The sequence below is a fragment of the Colobus angolensis genome, unplaced genomic scaffold (assembly GCF_000951035.1).
Source record: "Colobus angolensis palliatus isolate OR3802 unplaced genomic scaffold, Cang.pa_1.0 Scaffold11, whole genome shotgun sequence".
Classification (NCBI taxonomy): domain Eukaryota; kingdom Metazoa; phylum Chordata; class Mammalia; order Primates; family Cercopithecidae; genus Colobus; species Colobus angolensis.
This window is the reverse complement of record NW_012112030.1, coordinates 16,578,622-16,606,094: the sequence shown is the minus strand read 5'-3', so window position 1 is coordinate 16,606,094 and position 27,473 is coordinate 16,578,622. Positions and strand designations below refer to the sequence as shown.

The 27,473-nt window shown below is 34.8% G+C and overlaps 1 protein-coding gene across 2 annotated transcripts in view; it reads right to left on the bottom strand.

Annotated features, from left to right (window-relative positions):
• PDE3A (phosphodiesterase 3A, cGMP-inhibited) overlaps positions 1-27,473 on the bottom strand; it is a 311,702-nt gene that overhangs the window by 96,127 nt on the left and 188,102 nt on the right. Inside the window, exon 2 of one of the 2 annotated variants that reach the window (XM_011954905.1) lies at positions 26,571-26,621. In XM_011954905.1, the coding sequence (XP_011810295.1) occupies positions 26,571-26,621 (51 nt within the window). Of the gene's footprint in view, positions 1-10,942; positions 11,254-26,570; positions 26,622-27,473 lie in introns of those variants that run through there. The other variant, XM_011954913.1, reaches the window with a different exon arrangement.

Genomic DNA, 27,473 nt, shown 5'->3' with positions numbered 1-27,473 from the left:
ACATTTATGCAGCCAATAGACACATGAAAAAATGCTCATCACTCGCCATCAGAGTAATGCAAATCAAAACCACAATGAGATACCATCTCACACCAGTTAGAATGGTGATCATTAAAAAGTCAGGAAACAACAGGTGCTGGAGAGCATGAGGAGAAACAGGAACACTTTTACACTGTTGGTGGGACTGTAAACTAGTTCAACCATTGTGGAAGACAGTGTGGCGATTCCTCAAGGATCTAGAACTAGAAACACCATTTGACCCAGCCATCCCATTACTGGGTATATACCCAAAGGATTATAAATCATGCTGCTATAAACACACATGCACAAGTATGTTTACTGTGGCACTATTCACAATAGCAAAGACTTGTAACCAACCCAAATGTCCATCAATGACAGACTGGATTAAGAAAATGTGGCACATATACACCATGGAATACTATGCAGGCATAAAAAAGGATGAGTTCATGTTCTTTGCAGGGACATGGATGAAGCTGGAAACCATCATTCTGAGCAAACTGTCGTGAGGACAGAAAACCAAACACCGCATGTTCCCACTCATAGGTGGGAATTGAACAATGAGAACACCTGGACACAGGGTAGGGAACATCACACACCGGGGCCTGTCATGCGGTGGGGGAAGTGGGGAGGGATAGCATTAGGAGATATAACTAATGTAAATGATGAGTTAATGGTGCGGCACACCAACATGGCACATGTATACATACGTAAGAAACCTGCATGCTGTTCACATGTACCCTAGAACTTGAAGTATAATACAAAAAATTTTTTTAAAAAATAGCCAGGCATGGTGGTGCATGTCTGTATTCCCAGCTACTCGGGAGATTGAAGTGGGAGAATCACTTGAACCCTGGAGGGAGAGGTTGCAGTGAGCCAAGATCTTGCCACTGCACTCCAGCCAGGGTGACAGAGTGAGACCCTGTCTCAATAATAATAATAATAATAATTCCATATTCATTTTTAAAGTGACTAACCGCAAAAGGGTATTTCCTTAGGTCTTAATTTGGAGGCAAATGTCTTTTTCTTTTAAGTGCTTTTTAGAAGAATCTGAATCAGAATGCAGAAACTTGCTAGGAGTTTGGAAAATTTAAAAAAAAAAACAACTAAATAACACAATACGTATTTTAGAACGTAGAATTAAATCTTTGAAAGTAGTTTCTTTTCATTATCCTGGTAGTCAATGAAGTTGTGCCCGATTTTATAATTCTGGTGTTCCACAGTTTATATATTTTACATTTAGAAATCTATGTACATGTACATACCACATGCTCAATTTCAAACAAAGAAAAAATTGCAAAGTCTATAATGTTGCAAATACATCTATTGGATGTATTCAACTGGCTTTACAACGAATTCTTACATAAGAAAAAAAAGTAATTGGTGAGGTAGTAGTAGACATTTGGTTCTAGACCATGAAGCATGTTCTGTCTTAGTTCCTTACAACTTTCTCATACAACAACCTGTATCAATATTACTTAGTTATGCGCTGCTTCATGACCCTTTAGCAAAACAAAAGCAAACCAAAACCAAAATCCATTATTTTACCTCAAAGCCATGAAAGTCTGAGAATTTGGGGTAAAAAGCATTCTGTTTGGCATTAAGCTTTTACCCGCTATTCTAGTTAAATTTAATACATTTCTCCTATTAAACTATATAAACCATTTCTAGTTTGCCTTTATTCTGTTAATGACTAAGTCCAATGTTCTGAGTGCTTTTCATAATTTTAAAACAAAATTTAGAAAGAACTGTCTTCTGCTATTTTTTCCCTCAAACCCAAATTAGTTCATTGTAAGAAAGGTTGTTTGAAAATCTCAGTAATTAAACAAACCTAGAGCCTATAATTTTCTTGATAGTGAAACCCTCCATTTGCTTCTGAAAGCAGGCAGAGGACATGTCATTCTTCCATTTACTATTCATATTTCACCACTATCTTTCATGCGCTACAGTAGTTTTGAAAATGCCAGATTCAAGAGGTTAATTTATACCATTAGCTGTCACTTTTAGGAAACGTTTGCATATTTGCGTGTTAGGAAAGCAACATGCGAGTGTGCAGAGGGGGCGAAGGAGCATTACTTTAATACTAGGCTGCACATTTATTCCTCTGACTTAGCACACATTATTGCTCTTGATGTCACAGAAAATAAATAGCAAAATATAATTTGCAGCAATTTTCCTAGCCCCATGATCAATAGAAGGAGAAACAGAAAAGAATCAGAAAGCCTTTGGTTGTCAAAATGCACACTAGTTCATTGATTGCTATGATCACAGTTCTAATTTGACTAAATGCTTTTGGACCCGAGAATATTTTTAATATTACCAGTGTGGTTATGACTTGAATTTTGAAGTAGCCTTTTCTTCTCTTTCACCCCAAACAACTTTTATGTATCCTTTAAAGCCACCAGTTTATATGAAATCATCCCTGAAGGCTTCAGTCTATACAGATTTTTCTCCTCTTCAACTTCCATCTACTGTAGTCAACAGTAGACCATTAAAATGTCTTCCTAACTTTTGTGTGCCTTATTATTTTTTAATCCAAGTTGTAAGTTTTGCGGTAAGGAGTCTTGTCTTTTGAACCCTACAGCAATTACCCAGAGAATCTTTCTTCCCTCCTCACAATTCTCTACCCCCAAGGCATGAGATTATTTTAACTGCCACCGAATTCCCTAAGAGGTGGCTTGTTACATGATTAATCTATCATGGGCAAAGGTGAATTTAATTTAATTAAACAGCTACTTCTCTGATGCTAACTATACAATTTTAATTGATTATAGTTTATGTTTATATTTGTTTTTATATTTATCAGATTTTGATCTAACATGTACGGTCTCATTTGTACATCCCAAATACCAGGCTGTTTTCCTAAAGTGTTTGTAATTTTCTTTGTGAATTAATCAAATCTGGACCAGCCTTTCAGTTGGTACTTTTCTTTCTGTGAGAGTTCATTCCCACTCCAATTTCTGTAACACATGGCTCTTCAATTGTTTTCTCTGCAGTCTCTTAGACTTTTCTCAATCCCTTTGATTGAGCCTAAGAACTTTTGATTTTTACCAAAGCATTACCTAAGGTGCACCTCTGAATCATTGCATATACTGCTGATTGTGGAGTAGAAAGATATTCAGAACTGGTACCCAGAGTGGGCTGTTGCTGTAAAGTATCCCAACCACATGAGGTAATGGGGGAGGGGCCTGAGAGCTAGTGCTGAGGAACCTGGCATTAGTGGCTGGAAAGAGGTGGTTTCTGTGACACAGAGAAGGAGCATATGGTAACACCGCTGTCTGCAATGTTTCGAAGGTAGATGAAGGACCTAATGGACTTGTAGCTCTACCAGAGAGAATGGACAACAGGATGTAAGTATCACATGTTGGTTACTGTGAGCTGTATTTGACAAGGTATAAGAGACAAATGAGCTCAGAAAAGACTAGATTGGTTTGCAAGGATGAAAAAAAGGGAATAGAAAGGTCCAAGAACAGGGAAAAGGCAACTGCTTTCCCTTCTTAAATAGAAGAAGAACTAACTGAGAAGGGCACTGAGCTAAAAATGCATATTTTAACTCAGCCTCAGTAAGGGTTAAACAAGAGGTGGTCACCACACCTGTTACAAATCCTCTGAATGGATTAAAGTGTTTAAGAGCAAAATCAAATTAAGGTTAGAGTACTCAGTATATCTTTCCAGTTGGATAAAATAACTCAAGGAAAACCGACTAAAAATTCTTTTCTCATGGAAAATCTTCTAGGTTTTCCCAACAAAGCCTGACAGCCTGAAATTATCATCACCTAAATTGGGAGTGAGAAGCACAATGCCTAAAGGACACAGAAATACAGCAAATCTTAAAAGTACATCCAGGAAAACAAACAAACAAACAAACAAACAAAAAAACTGATGGTGCAGTTATTAGCACACAAAACTGCACTGAATTAATTTTAAAAGCAGCTATGTTTTTGAGAGTATTATACTATGAAAAAGAACACCATACAGTACCTAACACCACTATTAAACTCCTGAAGACTTACATATAGGAAGTGATTAAATGAAACTGTAAAGCCCCCAGGGCGGCATCCTTTCCAATACTCACTTTATAGGTGATCATAGAAGATAATCAGATCAGGGAGACCAGGGAGAGTGGGACCAGGGGATCAGAGAATGATAGACAGAGGCCTTCTCCCAGGAAGCAGAACCAGATCTAATAATAATAATTTTAAAATATATCTAGCCCTAGGATAAGGGACTTTAAAATAGCCTCCCAGTAAGATTTTGGTATTGCTTCAGGTTAGTGATGGTGTGAGTTCTTTTCTTCTCTTTCAACTGGCGGTGCTTACTGTGATGATCCTATTTTCCACCTGTGCGTTAGTGAGTACTATGTGTGTGTATATGTGTATGTGTACATGTATTAGTTGTATTACTCCAGAATGTGACACTTAACTGCCAAAGCCATACCCAAGAGAATTCTCCTTCCTTCTGCCACTGTGATTAATAATGTCTTAGGCGGCGGCTGCTCTATCATCTCTGTCTTAGAGTAAGGGCGATACAGAACAGAGCCCTACCCAGCATGGAGCAACAAATCAACCTCACTGTTTTGGGAACCGGGGTCTGTTTAATACTGCAGTACCAACTTGTCTATCCTGACACGGTCCTTGAATTGAAAATAAAGATCATAAAGAATATAGCTTATTTTTGAAGCCTTCTCTGGGGAGCATATTAGACTAACTCCTGCCTTGTACTCTCTTGGAATAGTGTGAAACTCCTAGAGAAAAAGTGAAACCTAATACACAAGGAATCTTTAAGAATTTCTTCTGACTCCATTGACCCTAACCTATCCAGTTTCTCCCTGGAACATGTAACAAAATGGGTGGAATTCTCACAGGACTGCCCCTCTCCCACTCTGGTAAATTTTTCAAAACCTACATTTGTTACTAGTTTGTTTCTGAATTCACACCTCTACTTTCTTCCCATCTTTTGAAAACTACTACTTCAATTGTCTTTATATTTTCAACAGTTTTCTCTGAATTATACAAGAAAACAAATGCTTCTCCCCCTGGCCCGCCCCGTGTCTGGTAAATAAAATGACTGTACATTTCCTGAATGTGTTAAATTCCATTTGTGTGTCACAGAACACAACCACAAAATAAAGGAAGAAGAGATAGTAGAGGTAATCCAAGTTGGATTCATTATTTTTAAAAATTTTACAAAACTAGAACATGAAGATGTTATTTGACTATTTCAACATAATGAACACAAAGAGATTATTTGACTGCTCCAAGATTACCCAGCTCATTTGGGGCTACACCAGCTGGAATCTGAGTTCAGGTCTCCTGGTTTCCAGTCTTGTTCAAATTATACAAAAACACACATTAAACTGAATATGCAGTTCAGTTTAATGTGTGTTGACATTACTTGACAGTTCAATAACACTGTGAGGACAGGGGCATTAAATGTAGCAAACCTTCTTTACTTAAAGTCCTTTGATTGTTCTTTATTATCTACCAAGTGAATTCTCAGGTCCTTAGCAGGGCAAACGAGGTGTGTATCAGTGATTCCTACCTAACCCACCATTTCATCATATTTCAGCACTCTTGACCCACATGGACTGCATGCTCTAGAATGCTGCTCTTGGCCATGCTGACCTAGTCACTGGGCGCCCAAAGCACCACAGTTTCACACCTACTTATCTAACTTGGCTCTAGCCAGCTCTTTAAAATGAGAAAACTGTGCTGTAATTCCTTGCTTGGTGGTGGGGGTTCATATATAATCTGAGTAGTCTTTATTCCAGTTCCTACTGGTTACCATGGGAAGATTTGATATGTTCCCCCTCTAATGTACTTCTAATACAGTGGTATTGCATTTGCTGCACCTGTGATGTATTGGAAGGTGCTAACTCCTCAATCTCATTGTATTTGGGGGACCTCATCTGGTTTAGTTAAAAAAAAAAAACTTCACGTTTCCAACTTATCCTTTTATTTCTTTGTATAATGCTGTGTTCCTCTCTAGGTTGCTGAATCTTGTATTCTGACAACTGGACACATTCCATTTAAAAAATGAGAAAGCCAATCTGAGCCCGTAATAGCACGTGGCTAAGAGAAGACAAATAACATTCTCATTATCAATATCTTTTCCATAACTGACAAGAAGATTGTTCTACTTGACAAATTATATTTCTGTGAATATCCATAAATTGAGCACACTTAAAATGAAAACTGTCTGACTTCATTTCCACTGGCGAATGCTTAATGCTGAAAGTCAGTTTCTCTTTTCTGTTTATTGCTAGTAGTGGATATAGTCCTTTCACATCGTGTAAGACCAAGGCAATTCTTATTTCCTGTTTTCCAGTTATCTTAATTCTTCTGCCAAACTACTTATCCCTCTGTTTTTAATTAGTTGTATATAGTACTCTTTATTTCAGGATGTTCACATCTCTATTTTAGTCAGTTATGCTATTTCCTGACAATCTAACATTCAATAGATAACATAAAAATTCTAATATATGAAATAGTACTCATATTTCAATCAATACTTGAGACTAATCTTGTTTTCAAATTTCTTGTTTTGGAAAGGTAAGATAATATTTTACTCCAAAACCATATTTAGAAAACTTAAAGACTGGTAATGCTAAAATTTAAGCAATTCTCTCAATAATATTCATTTCATAGATTAGTATAATAAAAGTGCAAATTAATAATTGTACATTTTAAAATAACTAAAAGAGTATAACTGAATTTTTTTACCACAAAGGATAAATGCTTGAGGGGATGGATACCCCCTTTTTCCATGATGGGACTGCTACGTATTGTATACCTATATCAAAATATTTCATGTATCCCATAAATACATATGTTTATTATGTGCCCACAAAAATTAATCAATTTTTTAAAAGTTCAAATTAAGATACAGAAATAGGTTTTAGGTATAAGTTCTTTGTGTATATATACAAATATTGACCAAATTTCTTAGTTGTTTTGCATTGGGTTTTGTGGTACTTTTTTTTTAAAAAAGGCCCTTATTTCAATCACGTGTATAAGAAACTAAATATTACCAGATTATAATTTGTAACTTGAGCTCATTTGTCAGATTAAATCAAGTACTTTGATCTTAAAAAAAAGATAGGAGGATGAAAGAACAGTCTCTCAATGAAACTTTACAAACAGCTAAAATTAACAGGACCTTGTGACCTAACTCAGAATGAAGTAGAACTCTTTTTCACTTGGATGAAAGTCTGTAGATAATGCCAAACAATCTTAGAGAGTAATACGTGCCACCTATTAAATTATGTGTTAATAGGTCAGATTCCCAAATATTCCCTGTATTGTAACCAGTAGATAGCTGATGATTTTTGAAGTTACCTAATCAGCTAATACACAAATTGTACATCAAAAACAAATTGCAAGGCAAATTTATCTTAGAGTTAAAATTTATTTCTCTGCAATTGTTTATTTAATCAGAGCTTTAATTTTCCTTCCTAATTTTAGTCAGAACTTTTTCTTACAGCTTAATCTTAATTAATTTTATAGCTTAAATACTATATTAGCCATAATGAAAGGCTTAGATAAATAAGACAGATAAATTAGGTAAGCTGAAGTTTACTTAACATTTTGCTTGATGCCAACTAATAAGGATGTTGATTAAAAAGTTAAATCTAATTTTAGTAAGAAGAACTTTGTCTTAATTTGTTTCATAAAATATAGGATATAGGACGTCAAAATGAGTATTGCCACTGAAAATTCCTGAGGAATACTTTGTGGATAATATTATATTCCTCCTCATAAATTACTTGAAAAACAGGCATTCCAACTTAGACAAATAATTTGTCTTACTCATGTAATCAAAGATAACTCAATATATAGTATGTCCAATGGCATTTATAGAAACTTGGAAGGAAGATATTTCCATTTGGGGCTTGGTTTTGATGCCATCACTTGAGTGTGAATGAAATCTGTGTAATGGTGGGATACTGCTAACAACCATTTTGGTAGAAGAGATTATGAGGCAGTATCATCTCCCTTTACTGTAGGATGATATTGAGATATCTTGCTGTTTGTGGGAGAAAAAGATTAGAAAATGCTACATAATGCTATATTAGGGACAGTGAGACAAATGTGACCGTGTAAGTTGATCCTCTACGGCCCAAAGGCATCACGTAGTCATTTTCTGAAGGATCAGAGAAGAGAAGGCCTGGGCTCATCATGCTGAGCATACTTGTATAGCATGATATACAAGTGGAGCTGGTGGTGGTGGGAGCAAGATGATGGTGTTGATGGTGATGGTGATGATAATGATAATGATGAAAGCTATCATCTAAATGAGAGTGTTTATTCCACATACTTTTTAATTTAGTGGCTCCCAATGTATCCACAGAACAAATTTCAAAATAGATACTGATTAACTTTCTAGACGAAAAAGCATTACTTCCAAAGGTTAAATATCTCATTAAGGTCACATGTACATTCAATGGTGGACTTGGAATTTTTATTACTTCAAAGATCATTCCCTTCACCACTATACCAGGCTGTCTTTGATTTCAGTGAGTGTGGAATCCTGCAGGACTATACTTTAAAATGTGTAATTTCATGAAATTCCAGAAAAACTTAATTCTAACCTTTTGCTTTCACAGATGTGCAGCTTTAAGAAGACAAGGTATAGTAAATTTTACCCCCATGGACTGCTGCTGGTTAAATGAGAAGTTATATCACTTTTAGAAGTCTTCCAAAGTTCATATTCAGAGGTAATTTCTACTCCAAATAAACTAACTTACTTAACAGTCCTGCTGCAAATGTGGTAAAGTAGACAGCTTAAAGAACTATATAGGTTTGGCATGGAACTTCTTCATGTACTGGACATAATAAATCCAATTTACAAAAGGCAGGCTTGGAAGCAGAAAATGTGGTGCTATATTTCTGTGGGCTGAAATCTCCTTTTTTTTTGTCAGAAAAGCAATTCTGAAATGTGTGTTTTTTTTTTCTTTCTGCACATTTACAAGACTGTTTAGAAAACCCACACTCGAAGATTGACCTTGTAGCTATTTAAATTTCTGAGACTCAATTTATAATCTGTATCACAATATAGGGATTATGTTTCTAATTAAAATTCAGGTTTAACAAATAATTAAATTAAAATGAATTTATTTTAAATGATCGTAATTAGCATCGGTATAAAAAACTGAATTTTGACCTTATATGGTAAAGTGTTTGGATAGCTTCATGATAAATCACATCTTAAATATATCTTGGGGAAGGAAATATAGCACAGAAGAGACAAAAGTGGTTTTTTCAAATTAGAACAGTCTTACCTCTTGCATTTGGCCCGCATTTGAACACAGTCTTGCGTCTTAGTCTTGCATTTGAACACAGTCTTACCTCTTTCTAGCTCAGTGACTTTGGCAAGTCATAACAACTGTTCAAGTCTGTCTCTTCATAGGTAAAGGTATAATAACAATATCTAGAATTCTAGAATACGAGCTGCATGAGAAACAAAAGTTCATTTGTCCTGTTTCCCATGGAACTGCTTCACCACCAGCACTGTGCCTACACACAGGGCATGTCCCAAGACCTTAACCGAATAAATAATCTATTCTCAGGAATTATTTTGTAGATTAAAATAAATTATATGAAAAAAGTACTTAGCGCAATATATGGCAAAAATACATATTCAATTGATGTTGCTTTCTTTTTCTTTTAATTAATTCAAGGTATGTTTTAAGTATTTTATTTTAAATCTTTTATGTTTTGTTACAGGAAGCAATGAAAAATTATTTATAAAATACGAAAAACTTACCATCAAAGTCAGTTTTAAAAAAGACACAAGTATCACGAGTTAAGCACTTTACTCTCAGATGAACCAACTCCCAAGTTTGGAAATTTCAGTGTGTTTACAAATGTTGACCAGTCATTTGACTGGTAGTTACTGATGAATACCAACCAGTACAGCATGGGGGGAAGATATTATATATTGACATTTCTGATTTGGCATTTCATACATTTACAAAAATAACTTATTCTAAGTAAAACATAAAATACATGGGCGAACTTAAGAATTGGAGGGACCGTGGCAGTGAACAATCTTGTTCAAAGCACTAAAATCACTTGTATAATTTGCATATTTTATATTTAAATGACTTGTCTGCTCAAAGTTATTCTTTCAACAGATGTTTAGTATTCCCTGCTACTGTGACAGGGTATTATATATTTTATTTTCCTTCATAAATTTTAGCATGAAACCTCAAAAATTCTAACTACGCTACTAATCCATGAGGAAAATAGGAAAAAAATGCAGAAGGATCGACATTGTCAATCTTTAGATAAATGTAGATTTGGTACTAGATAAGGATTATAAAGTTTAATGACACTTTAATATTTTACTGAGGTGGAAAGATCTGGTTTTTATTTGGGAGTTTAGTGAAGAGTTCTAAGTTAATAAAATATTCTGTTTAACATTCTAAGATGTTTTGTAACATCTTAAAAAATCATTCTAGAATTTTTACTGGGAAGTGTTTTGGGCCCAGGTCATATTTTTGTACCTCATTAAAAATTAACTAAAATACTTTTAATAAATACACTGAACCAGTTTATTATAAACTTGATTTGGATTACTTTCTGAATTTTTTTTTTTTTTTTTTTTGAGACGGAGTCTCGCTCTGCCACCCAGGCTGGAGTGCAGTGGCCGGATCTCAGCTCACTGCAAGCTCCGCCTCCTGAGTTTACGCCATTCTCCTACCTCAGCCTCCCAAGTAGCTGGGACTACAGGCGCCCGCCACGTTGCCTGGCTAGTTTTTTGTATTTTTTAGTAGAGACGGGGTTTCACCGGGTTAGCCAGGATGGTCTCGATCTCCTGACCTCGTGATCCGCCTGTCTCGGCCTCCCAAAAAGCTTTCAACTGTCCTTCTCTAATATAATTTCTGCTGAAAATCATTATAGAACAAAAAGGTTATTCATACCTTTTCTCAGTAGAAGCTCCATGATTTGGAAAATATCATCACCATGTATAATCAGTAATAGGATGTTTATAAAAGTTCAGATTCTGTTAGACTGATTCTCATTTTTTTAAAAAACATGCTGTCATGAACACTGATTGCAACTCCAGCTATTCTCTAATTAAAAGCAAGGCCACACCATAGTCAAATAGAGAAGCAGGTTAAATGAAAGTTCTGTGTGCCCAAATTCCCCATTTTATGCCCCATTCTCTCATTCATCGATTCAGCACTTCCTGAACAACTTATGGGTGGCAATCACTATTGGAGAGTCAAATGAAGTATTTCTTGGATACCAGAAGCTTTAGTCTAGTGGGAAATTTTGCATAGTGTTCTAAGTTCTATGATAAATACATTATGGATGTAAAATGTGTTACAAAAACACAGCGCTTAGAGTTGGGACTCAAATAATGTTTCAGTTGTATTTAAGAGGGATTTAAAAAGATTTATTAAAGGTTGAAAAACTGTAAAGGCACAGACGAGTGAAATAACATGATGCCACCCAGAGTACAGGATATTTGATCTACTTTAGATAGAGAGGTAAGATATTGGTAGAAAAGCTAGGAGTCAGAAAATAACAGGCCTTGTTTTGTTTTCCTGAGAGTCAATCAGGATGATAGGATTCAAATTTAGGCTTTGGAAGTAATTCTGTTGTAAGTATAGAAGTAGACGTAAAGGGTTTAAAAGGATCAAGTATGCAGTTGTGAGTGTTGTGCACTGCACAACTCCAGGGGGTCATCATTCACGTAGACTACAGTATGAATGGCTCTCCTCGGAGTTTACAATATTATTGCTGTGGTGCCAGAGGCTATGAGAAGAGAGACCTGTATCAATCCTCAATGCTGTTTCCCTGTCTTTCAACACAGTACTTAGTACCCATATTTCTTTTCCGTCATTTCCTCATCAAACATTATTCTCATTATCCTTCATCCATACTAATGAATAAATGACTGAGATCAGTCTACAATATAAGCTCCCACAATTCATAGATGAACAAACATGAAGTAGTAAAGAAATTTAGTTCTAACTCTAGAATTTCAGGTAGAAGTAATACAAAGATCACTTTAAGTACCAAACTCCAATCATCATCCATACTGACACATTTAAGTTGATGCTATCACAACATGAACACTTGTCGCATCACCTGGGAAACTTCTTAAAAGGAAGACTTTTCTAGTTTCATCTAAAACATTGTCCATCAGAACATCTAATAAGTTCACTAGCTGATACTGAATGGATACTGCTAGTCCACAGGAATGACAGCTTTAAAAACAGCTCCTCAAGGGGAGCTGACAATTCCACTCTCTGCAGAAGTCAGCCTAGATCTGAGCTTAAAAGTCACGCTTTGCTTAGATTTGGAAATTTCCACTAAATGAAGAGCATAGTTACAGGACTCTTCTCTGAAGTACACTGAGACACACAATAATCTAGGAGATTAAGATTTTCGTATCTTGGTCTGTTCTTCACTGTTCAGAAACAATAAAATGAACGCTTATGAAGTTGGGTGACCTACTCTAACAGAAACTTCTCTGTGTACAATCATTTAACCTACTTCATATTTAGAAAAACCACTACCTTATTTTATTTTTAAATCAATTTGAATGGCTAGAAATGTCTTCCTTATATTTAAGCAAAATCTGACTGTTCTATGTTCTATTCATTTGTCCAAGTTATCACCTTACAGAACTACAAAGAGAAAAATTTCACTCCCTTGATACTTCTTTTTGTTTGAGACAGAGTCACATTCTGTTGCCCAGGCTGGAATGCAGTGGCATGATCTTGGTTCACCGCAATCTCCACCTCCTGGGTTCAAGAGATTCTCCTGCCTCAGCCTTCCGAGTAGCTGGGATTACAGGTGCGCACCACCACGTCCAGTTAATTTTTTGTATTTTTAGTAGAGATGGCGTTTCACCATATTGGCCAGGCTGGTCTCAAACCACTGGCCTTAATTGATCCACCCACCTCGGCCTTCCAAAATTCTGGGATTACAGGCATGAGCCACCGCATTGATAACTTAAGAGAGCACAGTTTTTCTCCCTCTGTTTTTCATCATAAGTTCTCTTTCATAAGCTAAACTTCCACCTCATCTGGGACACTGTTTCTAGACATATTGATTGTTTATGTGAGTGCATCAGCTTTTGAATATCTTTCTTGAAATTATATACGCAGAACTGAATTCAACACTGCAGAGGTCATCTGGCTAGTGCAGAATTTATTGAATTTATTATTCTGTTCTGTATGCCATAAATACTACTGTGTGTTAGTGAAGCCCAAAGTGCCACTTGCTGTTAGAAAAGCCACATGATTTTGGGCTTGAAGTCAATCCAAATTATTATTGTTTTTTTTTTGAGATGGAGTCTCGCTCTGTCACCCAAGTCGGAGTGCAGTGACTCAATCTCAGCTCACTGCAACCTCTGCCTCCTGGGTTCACGCCATTCTCCTGCCTCAGTCTCCCAAGTAGCTGGTACTACAGGCGCCCACCACCATGCCCTGCTAATTTTTTGGTATTTTTAGTAGAGATGGGGTTTCACCGTGTTAGCCAGGAAGGTCTCAATCTCCTGACCTCGTGATCTGCCCACCTCGGCCTCCCAAAGTGCTGGGATTACAGGCATGAGCCACTGCGCCCGGCCAGTCAATCCAAATTTTTTAAATCTTACTTTTTGTTTCTTCATTTGCTTATGAAAAAATATGCAGGTACTTTCCATACTGAACTTTTATTAAAAACTTAAGTGCAAAATTTTATTTCCTCCTCTGGATTTTCCTAGTTTAGTATTTTGACTGAAGGTTAATGAGAAACCTTTCTAAATCCTTATTCTATCATTCATACATTAGATACATATTCTTTTTGATGTCAAAATGTAAACGTGCATTATTTTGGGCATATTAATTAATGATAAAAATATTAAATGGGATAATGCCTTAATGAATTTTACAATTCTTCTCTTATCCCATGATTTTCTTCTGCAAAAACTATTCTGCTGCAAATAGAACAATCCTTACAAGGTTATGAAAGAAGACAGAGATATACTACTGTAACCCTAATTCCCTCATAAATAATTAAATGAATTTTTAAAATAAAAATATACAGAACATCTTTATCTTTTAACCTCTTAAAGACATTATTTATATACAATATACCAAAAGTATTTGTAGAAGACAAAGCAAGCAATACAGAATATCAGTTTTCCAATTTCATAGTTTCTCTAAATGAAGCTGATATTAAGAAGTTAATCTGGTGACCATTATAGGGATGATTTTTTAAACCATGATTTAAAAAAAAAACTTTAAATGTGATTACCAAGGTTAGTATATTTGGAAAAGAATAATGTTAATAAAATATCTTGCATTTTTTTCATATCTCCATAAAGATAATGATTTTATTTTTAATACAAGGTATGCTTATGACAACACATTCATTTAGAATAACCCATTTATACATAAATGTCCATTAATGTGGTGACTATGTGTCAGCTTTTTCCAAGTGGTATTAAAATAGATATTACTTGTATCCACATTTATCAATGTACCCAGCCTTTAAAAATTAACATCAACCAATTTTGCTTGTCTCTTTGAAAATTAATCCTTTCCATTTTCTCTAATTCTTTTCCATACTCTCTAAACTGCTTCTTTACCCATATTCTCTAAATTCCCATAAGGTCAAATATCATAAAATAAATTTAACAAAGTATATATCTATTAATGGGAATAATGTATACATTATGAAAAATGAGATTATTTCTACGCAATTTTCTAGCTATCAACAAAAATACCACATCAAATACAGAACATTTTAATATTAATTAAATCTACCTAGCTTTTGTATATTATTCACTGTACTGTGCTGTATGTTTGAAATGTGTCATACGAAAAGAGAGACAGCTTCAACCATTTGATATCTAGTATAACAAATGACAGCCTCTCCTATGCTTCTAGCTATGCATATAATATGTATAACACTGTTGATTCCCCAAAAAATTATTTACTTTCTATGCTGTATCCACTGATTAAAAGTTCCACAACCACCAGTGCATAAAACGATGAACATAGAATGTCTTTTAAACATTTGGAAGCCATAGATGCTATTTATATCCCTATTTTTTCCGAATTAATATTGGCAGAAATTCACTCCAGAAAAATAGTTGATGTTTTAAATTAGTTAATAATGTCCATAAAGCACTTATAAAGGAACTTAACGTTAAATGTTATTACTTTTATTAAAAGTAAATATTAATGCTTTTCTTTTATGCTAATAGAATTCGTCAAGAAGAAATAACATCCACAATACATAAGCATCTCTTATTCATAAATAAGTACAGAAACTAGATGAATTCTCCTGGAATATCTCTATAAAGTTATGATGTTAGTGATGCACTTAAACCTATAATGCGTATTACCATTATATCATTTCAAACTTGCACTGAATTACTAGCAATACTCATTGTAATAAGAAAAACAAACAAATACTTTTTAAGGAAATCTCAGTTTGGTATGATTATTTATCATGTGAAGTTAAAATAATGCTTTTTTCCTCTCCTGTCTTTTTCCATAAACAAAAGCCACAGTGCCAAGACCAAAACATAAAAAACAGTTAAATTATATATTTTTCTTCTTTTTGAACAGAAATAGTAATGCCAAGTTCAGTTTGTTCCGTTGATTTTAAGCCAAATAAATGGCAAAAAATAGTGAAAAGCCTGGTCATATCATGTGTCATAAGCTACTATTAAAGTCCTTATGTAAATTTTAGATCCCTAAGCTGCATGAGACAGAATCACTCCTGAGCTCAAAAGTTCCATGTGATAAAAAAAAAAAAAGGGGGGGAGGAAGTAGGGGGGAGTGGTGGTCATATGCCTAGAGAATGAGAACACACGCTAATGTATGAAAAAGTCAATATTTAAATACTATCTACTCCTTAAGTAATGGCAACATGACAAATTATTCCTCATCCAACAATTTCAGTTTACAGTCAAAGTAATAATATGCTGTCCTACAATAAGGTATCATGGATATTAAAATGAGGGGATCTCAACTTACCTGTATGCTTTAGAAACAGAAAAGCCTGAAAGCAGGGGAATAGCATAAATAAAACAAAAGGCTTTTTGGCTTTATTATTTATGCTTTAGATATAATTTCGCTAATTCCTCAAGGGCTGCTATATTTTGTTATGGATTAACAGAGTTCCTCAAGACACATGGGTTCAGCAAAGTTTACTTGAATAAATGAAACTCTAAGTTCATAAATTATAATGTTTTCCTTTATTTTAGAAATGTTAATTAAAAATTCACTATACACAGAGCTGCCATAATCAGTATAAAATAAAACTGGCTGCTGCAATTTTACTATTTAGCAAAACTTATTTAAAGTCATGCTGTATTTCTCCATGAAAAAGAAAACTAAATTGTCCTAGGATTACATATCATAAACATATAGTTAATAGGAATACTCTTTAAAAACTCATGTAAAGGCCTAAAAATGCAATAATCGTGCATATACTATCATATTTTCGAGGTACCAGAAGAGAAATGTCACCATAGTTATGGCACTAAGTCACCGTAAAACTGAATAGGGACAATAAGCAGTAAAGGTGGAGTTAAGACCTGTCAATCCCCCAAATCATCATTCATTCCCAGTATCAAAAAAAAAAAATTCACTATGTGTTTCTAACTTCGATATGGCTTCAATGGCCATGTTCTTTTTGTTTCATGAGATGGTCTTTTCTATATTTCCCAATCATCATCTTTGATAGACAACTTCTTTCCATTCCTCTGCTCCCAGTCTTTTGAGAACTAGAGCTTTTACATCTGTTTGCACTTCATCATGATGTAGTTTATTTTTGCGATTTCTACTCCATCTATTTGTCTCACCCACAATTTTCTGACAGGTTTTTTTCTCCCAAACTTAAAAAAATATATATTATTTTAAGTGTGTATCGCTGATACTATGTAAATCAACTTTCTCTAAAAGGGTTAAAATGATTTGAAAACAAAGAATATGATCACAAAATTCTCAAATTGAAATAGTTGTAGAGATCCAAGTGGAAACTGTCACCCAGAAATATTTAAACACAACACCATAGAACTCAGCAAGTAAACTGTTTTGATGCAAGTTTGATAACCTGCAGATTTCCATAAGAATAAGCTTTAACTTGTAACACTTAAGAGTTTTCCAAGAATTGCTTATTACACAATGCATCACCATCAAACAAGGGGGAAAAAAAACAAAAACAAAAATTCTATGATCTAGAAAATCAAATCTAACAAGAAGCTTCATTTGTGTGACTTTTAAGATCATTTTAGTTCACTAATATCGCTAATATTATTCCAGGCTTTTTCTTTGTAGTTATCAGTCCTGGTAACTTTGGGTTTACTTATGTTTACATGATGGCTGAATTTTACATAAAATGGGACAATCGCTTAAGGTTGACAATATAACTGCTAAGCCATCTTTGTTCTCCCAAGGTAAAACTTTTTAAGAAAATCAGTACCTTTGATGAGAATATAAAATCTTATGGGGAATGCTATTAAACAAGTTTTTAGTTTGTTCCCTAGAATGGCTATAAAGAAAAATTCCTGTACCATAAATGTTAATGCTATTAGAAATACATATTTATACATATAGCTTGGATATGTATTAATAAGAAATTAAAACATTCAATTTCTCCAAATTAAAAAAAAAATTGTCCCAAGCATGTACTAAAAGCCTATATCCTGTGTTTTTTTGTTAGTATATCAAAATGGATGTTAATATTCATCTTAAAAGATCAACCATTTTCCAGTTTCTTTGCCTCAATTCACTCTCTCTAGTTAACTGTCCTTACTACCATATAACCTCCTCCACCCTATATCACCTTTACTTACCTCTATATCTAATTATTTGTTCTAGTTAATACATCCTAGTCTTAGATTTCAGTCTTCCATGAGAACCTCATCATTTTTGGCACAATCTTTTTTATCAGTTTTATCTATAAGTGGAGTAAAAATAAAAAGTCCACCCACAAAACTTCCCTTTTAGAGTATGTTGTCAGGATTAATAACAAACAAGATCTTACTAAATGCTACAGATGGTATAAAATCACCCAGCGTGAGATAAAAATGATTTCCCTTTGTCAGATACTGCAATTCAAAGATAAAGTTAACTGTTATCAAGTTAGTATATTTTTCTTCTGTTATTCTCTCAAGTGGAAGGCAAAACTTGAGAGTTGGAAAATTTTCAGAATGTGTATGTTTAGAGGAAAGTACACGCAAAATATTTGCTTTAATTTTCTTAATGTTTACAACAAGATATCTAGGGGAAAGAATATAATAAAAGTCACAACTGCAGCATTGGTCAGAAACTATTTGTGGTTTAAAGTGATAGGTATTATTTTTGTTTTTACTTCTCTCAAAATATGCTTTTGTACACTTAGTAAAATTGACTATTGCGTAAACTATTTGCAGTCCCTGCAGATAAACATCTATTATCAGTGGTCGTTTATTTGATTTCTTTGTTTCCTTTCAAATGAAGTACCACAGGTTGTGATTTGGCTAAATAAACACAAGGTAGTGCCCATCTCATGGGAATGATGTCCACAGGCCCCAACATAAGAGGGTCATTCAATAAGTATTAAACAACATGTCTACTAATCTATAAACATGGGGAAAACAATAAAAGCATAAATGCCAGTGGCAATTTTCCCTTTTATTTCTGTGGATTTGATTCCTGTTCATCAATGTTCTTTTAAGAGACCAGGGCCTGTAATAAAGAGTGACTTACTCAAGGTCATCCATCAGTTTCCCTGAAACACGTGTTCCATGAAAGCACTGTGAGGACAGAGCCAAACTCTCCTTCCTCCTGCGAATCACTCAAACACGTAAGTGTGGGAAGAGTACATTCGCCCCCACACCCAGCCATTAGATTTCTTGGACATAATTCCACTATGAGAAAACTACTTCAGAGTGAAATGAGTATGTTCTTTAAAATTTCTATTTGATAGACTTAAAGATGAAACCTGAAAACCTGCAAGCATAAATGCTTGAAAAAGCATATTCTCATTTTCCTATATAAAGTGTTAAGATTAATCACTAAATATTTATTTACTATGTTCCATACACCTGGCAATGAAATTATGCGGTAATTTCAGTGGTTTTCAACTAGAAGCAAAGTTGCCTCCCAGGGGACATTTGACAATGTCTGGAGACATTTTTCTTATCACAACTTGGGGCCTGGGGGTGTTGTTTCTGGCCTCTACCAGGGGGAGACCAGGGATGCTAGACAAGTAATATACTAGTGGGTTCAGTTGTTAAAGAGAAACACTGTTTTCCCTTCTCTGAGGACAAAGAGAAATGTCTCCCCATCCTCTTGACACTGTGTGCGCTGTGAACATTGTCAACAATATCCCTACTATGATAGATTTGCTAAAAACTGTGTCCTGTAGTTTGTCAGTGCAAACTAAAGACATAATACTCAACAGTAACTAAATAAAAGCAATTTCAAAGAGTGGGGGAAGAGTATAAAACAACTGCCCAACAGTGCAGAACTGACTAAAGGATAAAATTTTAAGTATCTAGAGGAAGACCTAATGGAGAAGATAGATAGGTATTTAGGTCCCTTCCTGTCACTATCACATGCAATGACAAAGCCATCCTTACAGTAACTGAGACCCTAGGCAAATATGTTTTGTGTGGTCCCTGTTGGTATAAGCAAAATTTAAACAAATTTCTCAAAACAGCAAGCAAACGAAAAACCCCAAAACCAAACTGTCTTTGGAGAGCTGCCATAAATTAAACAATTATAAGAACAATTTCTGAACGAATATTAAGTGTTGTTAGGTTGATATATGGAAAAATGAAAAAGGAGGAAGAAATGCAAGTGAAAGACACTAATGGTTGTAGAAAAAGTGGCACTGGCAGCTAGCTCCAGGGCATAAATTATTCCCTGGTGACATGTCAGACATTTAGGAGATGTAATAATGAGCTCCCAATCTGCTCACATTAATCCCTTGCAACAAATTCCTGGGAAATATGGCTGGTCATCTTTCTAAAATGTATTAAAAGGAATTAACTTCAATAAATATATATGGTATTACTCCAGATAAATCTGAAAAGGCATTTAAATTACTCTCCACATTCTCTTATCAAAAACAAATGATTTAACCTAGAAAAGAAGTGACCTGTCACTGAATCAGGCCATTAGTAGGCAAATGATTAGGTTAATCAACTTCAGTAGCTATCACTATCAGATCCATTCCCTTGAAATTACGGACAACAAAGTAAAGCACAATGACTCCTCATCAAAATTCATCATTGAGACTTAACATTATGATATAAAGACTAACTGATCTAGGCAACTGCTTTTAGTCTAGAATTTTTACAATTTGTTGCCTCCAGGACTTGTTAAACCACTAAAGACATGCTCCAAAATAGGCCATGGGTCATTTTAAAGCATACTGATAGTCTAATGCATTTAATAACTTTTTTTCCATCGGAATACTCAGCTATCTTCCTGTATTTTACACTTAAAACTTGAATTATTTAGAATCATACAAACCAGAATTTTATTACCTAAAGAAAGACTTCAATCATTTGAAAACCAGACGGACAACACAAAAATTTGTTTCTTGTAAGTACTTTTAAGTCCAGCTAATAAAGTCTGGCTGGTAGTCAAAATATCAATAATGTACTAAATAACTAAAAACTTGCTAGTTTTTCACTCTTGGTAAATAAAGGCCTGAGGGTTCCAAGTATATTAAAATGTTAGGAAGTTTACAAATTCACAAATGGAACTAATCTTTTCCACAAGGAGCCTCCACTAGGTGAGAAGCAAATTATTGGCCCCTTGGAATCCCCTCCTACCATTTTTAAGCTTTTCAAAAAAAAAGGCGGCCGGGCGCAGTGGCTCACGCCTGTAATCCCAGCACTTAGGAAGGCCGAAGCGGGAGGATCACGAGGTCAAGAGATTGAAACCATGCTGGCCAAAATGGTGAAACCCCGTCTCTACTAAAAATACAAAAATTAGTTGGGCGTGGTGGCGGGCGCCTGTAGTCCCAGCTCCTTAGGAGGCGGAGGTAGGAAAATCGCTTGAACCAGGGAGGCGGAGGTTGCGGTGAGCGGAAATCGCCCCACTGCACTGCAGCCTGGGCACGGGGCCAGACTCCGTCTCCCAAAAAAAAAAAAGCATATTTTCTGTTGCCTCTTTTTACTTCCCACTGGAAAACTTTCCTTCAAGAATAAAAAATAAAAATGAAGAAAAAACAAGAAGTAATTGCCTTCTGAGACTTTCATCCCAACTTCGTTTGGTATTACTGGGAACACTGCCAGACAAAGGAGTTCTGCATGCTGCTGGAAGTTTATTTATCATTTAGCATCTTTCCTACATTTGGATGATCTACTATTTGACAGTTATACACTTTTAAAAAAAAGAAAGAAGAAAAATCAGCCAGAAAGCTATGAGTGAGCTGACAAATTATGAAAGAAAATTACTGAGAATAAAGTAATATAAGTAAGCCTGAATGACATTCTTGCTGCGTCTAAAAAGTCATATGCAATTAAGGGTTGGAATTTACTAGAAGAAAGGTATTTTTCTATAGGACAAGTATTCGATTATGAACGGTATATCTTAAATTCTGTGATAATGCATATATGATACAATTTTGAAGCACAAAGGGAAATTTAAGAAAATCCCTTATTTATTAACTATCCAGGGAGAAGCCAGGGGAAGCTTAACTCTATCCTAGCAATGATTAAGGCTGACTTAAAAAAAAAAAATTAGATGCTGCACCAACGTTTTGTCTATTTCTGATTCCTCAAAGGCTAAAAAAAAGTACCTGACATATATCCATGTTTTGCAAATCAAAGTAAAATATGTTAAAATTCATCTTGCAGGCTAGCACACTCACGTCTCCCACAGCTCTCTGCTTTTTACTGGGCAGGAATCAAGCCAGTTCCCTTTTTTATATATCTAAGACAATATTTTTCTAGCATTCAAGATTTTTCACTATTATATCCTCAGTCCTACCAAGAAAATTGAAGTCAACAGGTTCATAATATCTTTTTAATGTTACAGTATCTGTCCTTATTTTTTTCTCTCTCTCTTTCATTCTGCTAGAAATATTTCTACTTTTTTTTTTTTTTTCTGAAACAGAGTCTGGCTCTTTCTTGCAGGCTGGAGTGCAGTGGTACAATCTTGGCTCACTACAACCTCTGCCTCTCTGCCTTCCAGGTTCAAGCTATTCTCCTGTCTCAGTCTCCTGAGTGGCTGAGACTACAGTCACATGCCATCACGCCTGGCTAATTTTTGTATCTTTAGCAGAGGTGGGGTTTCACCATGTTGGTCAGGCTGGTCTCAAACTCCTGACCTCAGGTGCCACCTGCTTTGGCCTCCCAAAGTGCTGGGATTACAAGCATGAGCCACTGCCCCTGGCCTCTACTTTCTTTTCAAAGCTTCCCCATCTGTACTTTTTGGTGAATCTATCCAGTATTTCGTTTGCAAACAGCGCCAGTTTCTGTGATGTAGTGTAAATGGCTGATATGGGGTGGGGGTGGGGGTGGGTTTCCTGTGAGGAAAATACATAAAGAAGTGCCAAAAGGACCACTCTGGAAGCAAGCACATTCCCTTCCCTGAACCTTCACCAATAATTAGTCCTAAATCAGCTCACTATTGAGAATTTTCAGTGTTTTCTTTTCCACACTAATTCTTTTCATCTGCCAGTATTTAACACACATACCTCACCTTAGCATTAAAAATAACTAACTAAATAAATAAATCACTCTTGCTGCCACCTCTTGCTGCAATCCCAACTTTCTTTTAAAACAAAGCTCTTCCAAGAGACTCTTCTGGTATCTTACACTATTCTCTTCTGTATTTTTCTTTCCACCACTTATTTCTCAAAACTGTTTTTTGAAACTTCACTAATGTCCTCCTAATCACTAAACCCAAAGACATCTGCTACATTTTAATTTTCTTGAACCTTGGTCTGTGATCTTATTCCTCTCCTTGGTGTAACTACTTTTGGTTCTGAATCATCTCTCCTCCCCCTGGTCTCTAGTAAGACCATGCATACTCATATTAACTCCCTCCTCAGCTTGTTTCTAGTCTTTACTAGAATCAGACTTTTTTTCTGTTTTTTTCTTTCAATATTCTTCTGGGAGTCTATCTACTAGTGGAGTTCAATTATCTCCTGTATGATTAGCATTCTCAAACTGACACCTTTTGTTCTAATCAGCCTCGAGTATGTGTCTGTAACTTTGTTTTGGAATTGTCATCTTCACTTGTCACTTAATATTGCTAACCCTGAACTCATCATCTTCCATCTAAACTGTTCTGTGTTAATGGTCCTAATTCTTACAGTACTCAGTTTCAAACTCTTGACCCTCTTATCTTCCTCTGCCTATCTAGTCAATAAAGTGTAGCATTATCCAGATTATTCCTTCACAGTAATTGCTGTAAGAGTTGCCATCCACAAGTATTTATACAGAAGTTATAAAAAATTCACATATATTCAAATGTGTCCCACACTCTTCTCAGTTCAGACTTTTACTAAAGCTTTTTCATCCACCTTTTCCTCTGTACTTTTGAAAGTTTACCCATCCTTAAAGCCACACCTCAGATACCATCACTTCTCAGAGGTATTTCCTAGTCTACTAGGGAGTAAGAAATACTCCTCCACCTAAATCCTATCTCACTTTGTATATATGCAGTCTTTTCTTATTTTATTTTTTTGATATGGAGTCTCATTCTGTTGCCCAGGCTGGATGCAGTGGCACAATCTTGGCTCACTGCAACCTCCACCTCCGGGATTCAAGAGATTCTCCTGTCTCAACCTCCCGAGTATCTGGGATTACAGGCACCCACCATCATGCCTGGCTAATTATTATTATTATTTTTTATTATTTTTAGTAGAGACGGGGTTTCACCATGTTGGAAAGGCTGGTCCCGAACTTCTGACTTCTGGTGATCTGCCTGCCTCGGCCTCCCAATATATATATATAGTCTTATCACACTTTGTATATATGTCATTTAATGATGGGGATTTTGTTGTGGGAACATCATAGAGTATACTTACACAAACCAGATTGTATAGCCTATTACACACCTAGGCTATATGCTATAGCCTATTGCTCCTGGATTACAAATCTGTGCAGCATGTTACTGTGCTAAAAAGTGTAGGCAATTGTACCAAATGGTATTTGATCTAAACATAGAAAAGGCATAGTAAAAACATGGTATTATAATTTTATCTGACCACCATCATACATACTGTCATTCACAGATATGTCATCATGTACCACATACTGTACGTAATGTTGCATCTACCAGATTGCCTTATATGTGAATTATATATACAAATATTGCTCTATTTCCAACCATAATTTGTGAGCTCTTGGAAAGCAGTAACCTTGTCTTTCAAGTTTTCTTCAGTTACACCCACCACAGTGCTGTAAACACAGCAAGTGCTTAGAAACCAGTTCTAAATTAACTAAGATGGAACTTGAGCAAGGCTTTGGAGTAAACTATTAAGAGGTCTGTGTTCAAGTGCAATTTGTCTGAAGTTCCCCTTGAAAAGCTGGAAGGCTTTAGACATATTGACCAAGGAGATAATACAATTAAAGAAGAGATCAATTATTCAAAACATGAATTATTATTATTATTATTATTATTTTGTCACTAGGGAATTGAAATCAGATAAGAGGTTATTACTCAAGGCTTAATTTATCTACCGGCAATTTCCAAATTCTTTGGAAATTCTCTTTGTTTTTAACGTTTTTTGCTATGGTTCTTATTGTTCTTATCTTTTGGTGTGTTGTGTTTATTTTTTAGTTTGACAGTTTGCATCTGAGTTGAGGAATCAAAATGGGACAAAGGTATACTATATTTAGAATAGCTATTTTGCTGGTTAAGAGATCCAAAAAAGACTTGATGTTTATAATGGTAATTCATGCAAGCCTGTTTTAATGCTTTTGCTTTTTAGAACCACCTCAGGCTTTCAAATATCATCAAACTTCATTTATGAAACTAGTTTATGTTTATATGTGGAATTCTCACATATTCTAGCTACATGCAATATTTGGAATTTAAAAAATTTTGTTCTTTTTATGCTGAAAGTTAACAAAAACAATACTGTACAATTGTGAGGTTTTTTTTTTTGACAATTTATATTGACATAGTGACCAATCTAAACCTGAAGATAAATTATACCAAAGCAAAACGGAGAGTAAATAATGTATATCTTAAACAATAATTTTCTATATATAACACTACATTGCTTTGAAGAGACATGTCCTCAACAACTTGCTTGGCATGTTTTGAATATCAAAATGTTTTGGTGGCAACCATCAGAAACCATGGACCTTCTTACTTGCAGTTATCTTTACTTTTTTACTGGTTTAGAATCACAAAGAATTTACTCTATGTTAATTTAATCCCTTCATTACTGACCTTGCAGCAAATTCTGACTTAAAATTTTATAGATGTGTACAGAGGGAGAGTTTTCAGAGAAACTGAAGGGGAGGTAAGAGTGAGGGAAAGGAAGTAAGGCATAAATTCTTTTAGATGATCCTAATTTAATTGGTTTACATTATTTACTAATCAAATTGATGATGGACAGAAATAAAATCAGTCATTAAAATGTGAACTAAAACAATTGATTGACTTGGTTTTATTTTCCTAGTGACCTAAATTAAATAGTTATTCATACAAATTTAATGACAACACAAGAGCACATCGGCTTTGTCAAACACTTGGGAGAAGTCCCCACTTTCCAATGAACTTTCATTTAAAGTATTGCACATTCAACTGCCTTTTGTAAATTATATATTTTTTAGTAGCAAATACAAAATGTGTGCAACAGAAGCAAAAATTTCCACCTACTTAATTTTTATTTTGCATGTTTACAGTCAGGTAACCATAGGCTGCCATGAGAGAAATTATTTTTATATTTCTTCACAAAGTGCTCTAGGAGGAGAAATAATATTCTTAGTGTAAAGCTCAGTCTTTATTCTGTCAGGGAAAGTAATTATGGAAGCAAAACAAATCCACATTGTCTAATTAGGTCATTAAAAAGCATAAATGCGTCATGGAAGCTTTTCTCCTTGCCTAAGACATAAAGTAAGACAATGAAAACAGTCTAGTAATATAGAAAGATTTAGAATTTGTTTCTTTTCAAAAATAATAGGTCCTTTCATCTTTCTGTTTCCCTCAGATGAAGAGAGTTAATTTAGAGACAAAATCTTGTAATTAGTTCAGAGTTTAGTCTGATTATATTTCAAAATATTTAACCAAAAACAGGAAGCTGAAGAAAAAAATAAAATACACAGAAAAATTGTCAAAGGAAATGAATAAAGAGAGTGGGTTGCTGATCAAACTGTATTCTGCAGAGACAAGATGAATATAAAATCTATAAACCAATCTGGGATACCAGAAAGCTCTTAGGAGGAATATCCTGGCATCTGCCTTTGGGATTTGAAATCCAGACTTTAATTATAGTTAACTTAAATAAAAACAAATGGCATGGTTATTTCGCCTCTTACTCTCTCTACTTTTTATTATATCTTGAGTTTTAGGAAACCCATGGCTGAAAATGTTAAGGAACAAAACATGAAAAAGAAAAGGAAAAGAAACTTACCTGAGATCCTCTTGACCCTCGTTTGTGGTCCCATTCTGAATGTCCCATGAGCTGTAAAGATGATAATTACAATAAGTTAAATGATTATTTTACCTGACAAACACTTTTCTTCTTTATTTTAAAGAATAATCAGGTTGTTCCAATCTTTATTAGTAATATATTAAATAGTTATCATGAATAAATTAACATGCCTAAATTAGTAGCAAACTCCTGGTTTGACAGCTAATATTTCAACTTCTAATCATTTTGAGAGTATTTTAATATCACTGTGTGATCAAATAAGCTACTGTATAGCTCTGTCAGGAACATCCTAGATAGATGTTAAACCATGTATAGCTTTATTTGCATGTTATTAAGCCTTTCGCTTCTTAAGAAAATATTCTGGGTAAATTACTACTATCATTAAACCTGGTGCCACAAATTATAAGAACCAGAAGGCCAAATTAGTTCAATAATTTTTAATCCTCCTTCAAAACTGTAAAAATCTTGAAAATTCTAAAGAGTAAAATTATTAAATATTTAATGTGAAATATGCCCACATAGTCACAAAATGTAGATTTTCAATAATAACCTATAAAATATCACGTTATTCCTATGGTGGTAATAGCCCTGAGCTACCTTGCTTACAAAGAATAATATTTACTTATTGAAAATAACACTTAATGTTAAGAATATTAAGGAAATACAAGATATTGACTGAGAGAAATGAAACTCCATTCATCTGTCAGTAATCTCATTACTCATCAGTACCAACTGAAGAAGTATCTACAACTAATAAGCTAGCACAACAAGATGGACTATAAATGAATTTATGTACATTATTAGCTTTTCTGTATAACAGCAATGACTCCTAAGTAGACTTAACAACAAACAACTGTTCACAATAGCAACAAAAATAATATG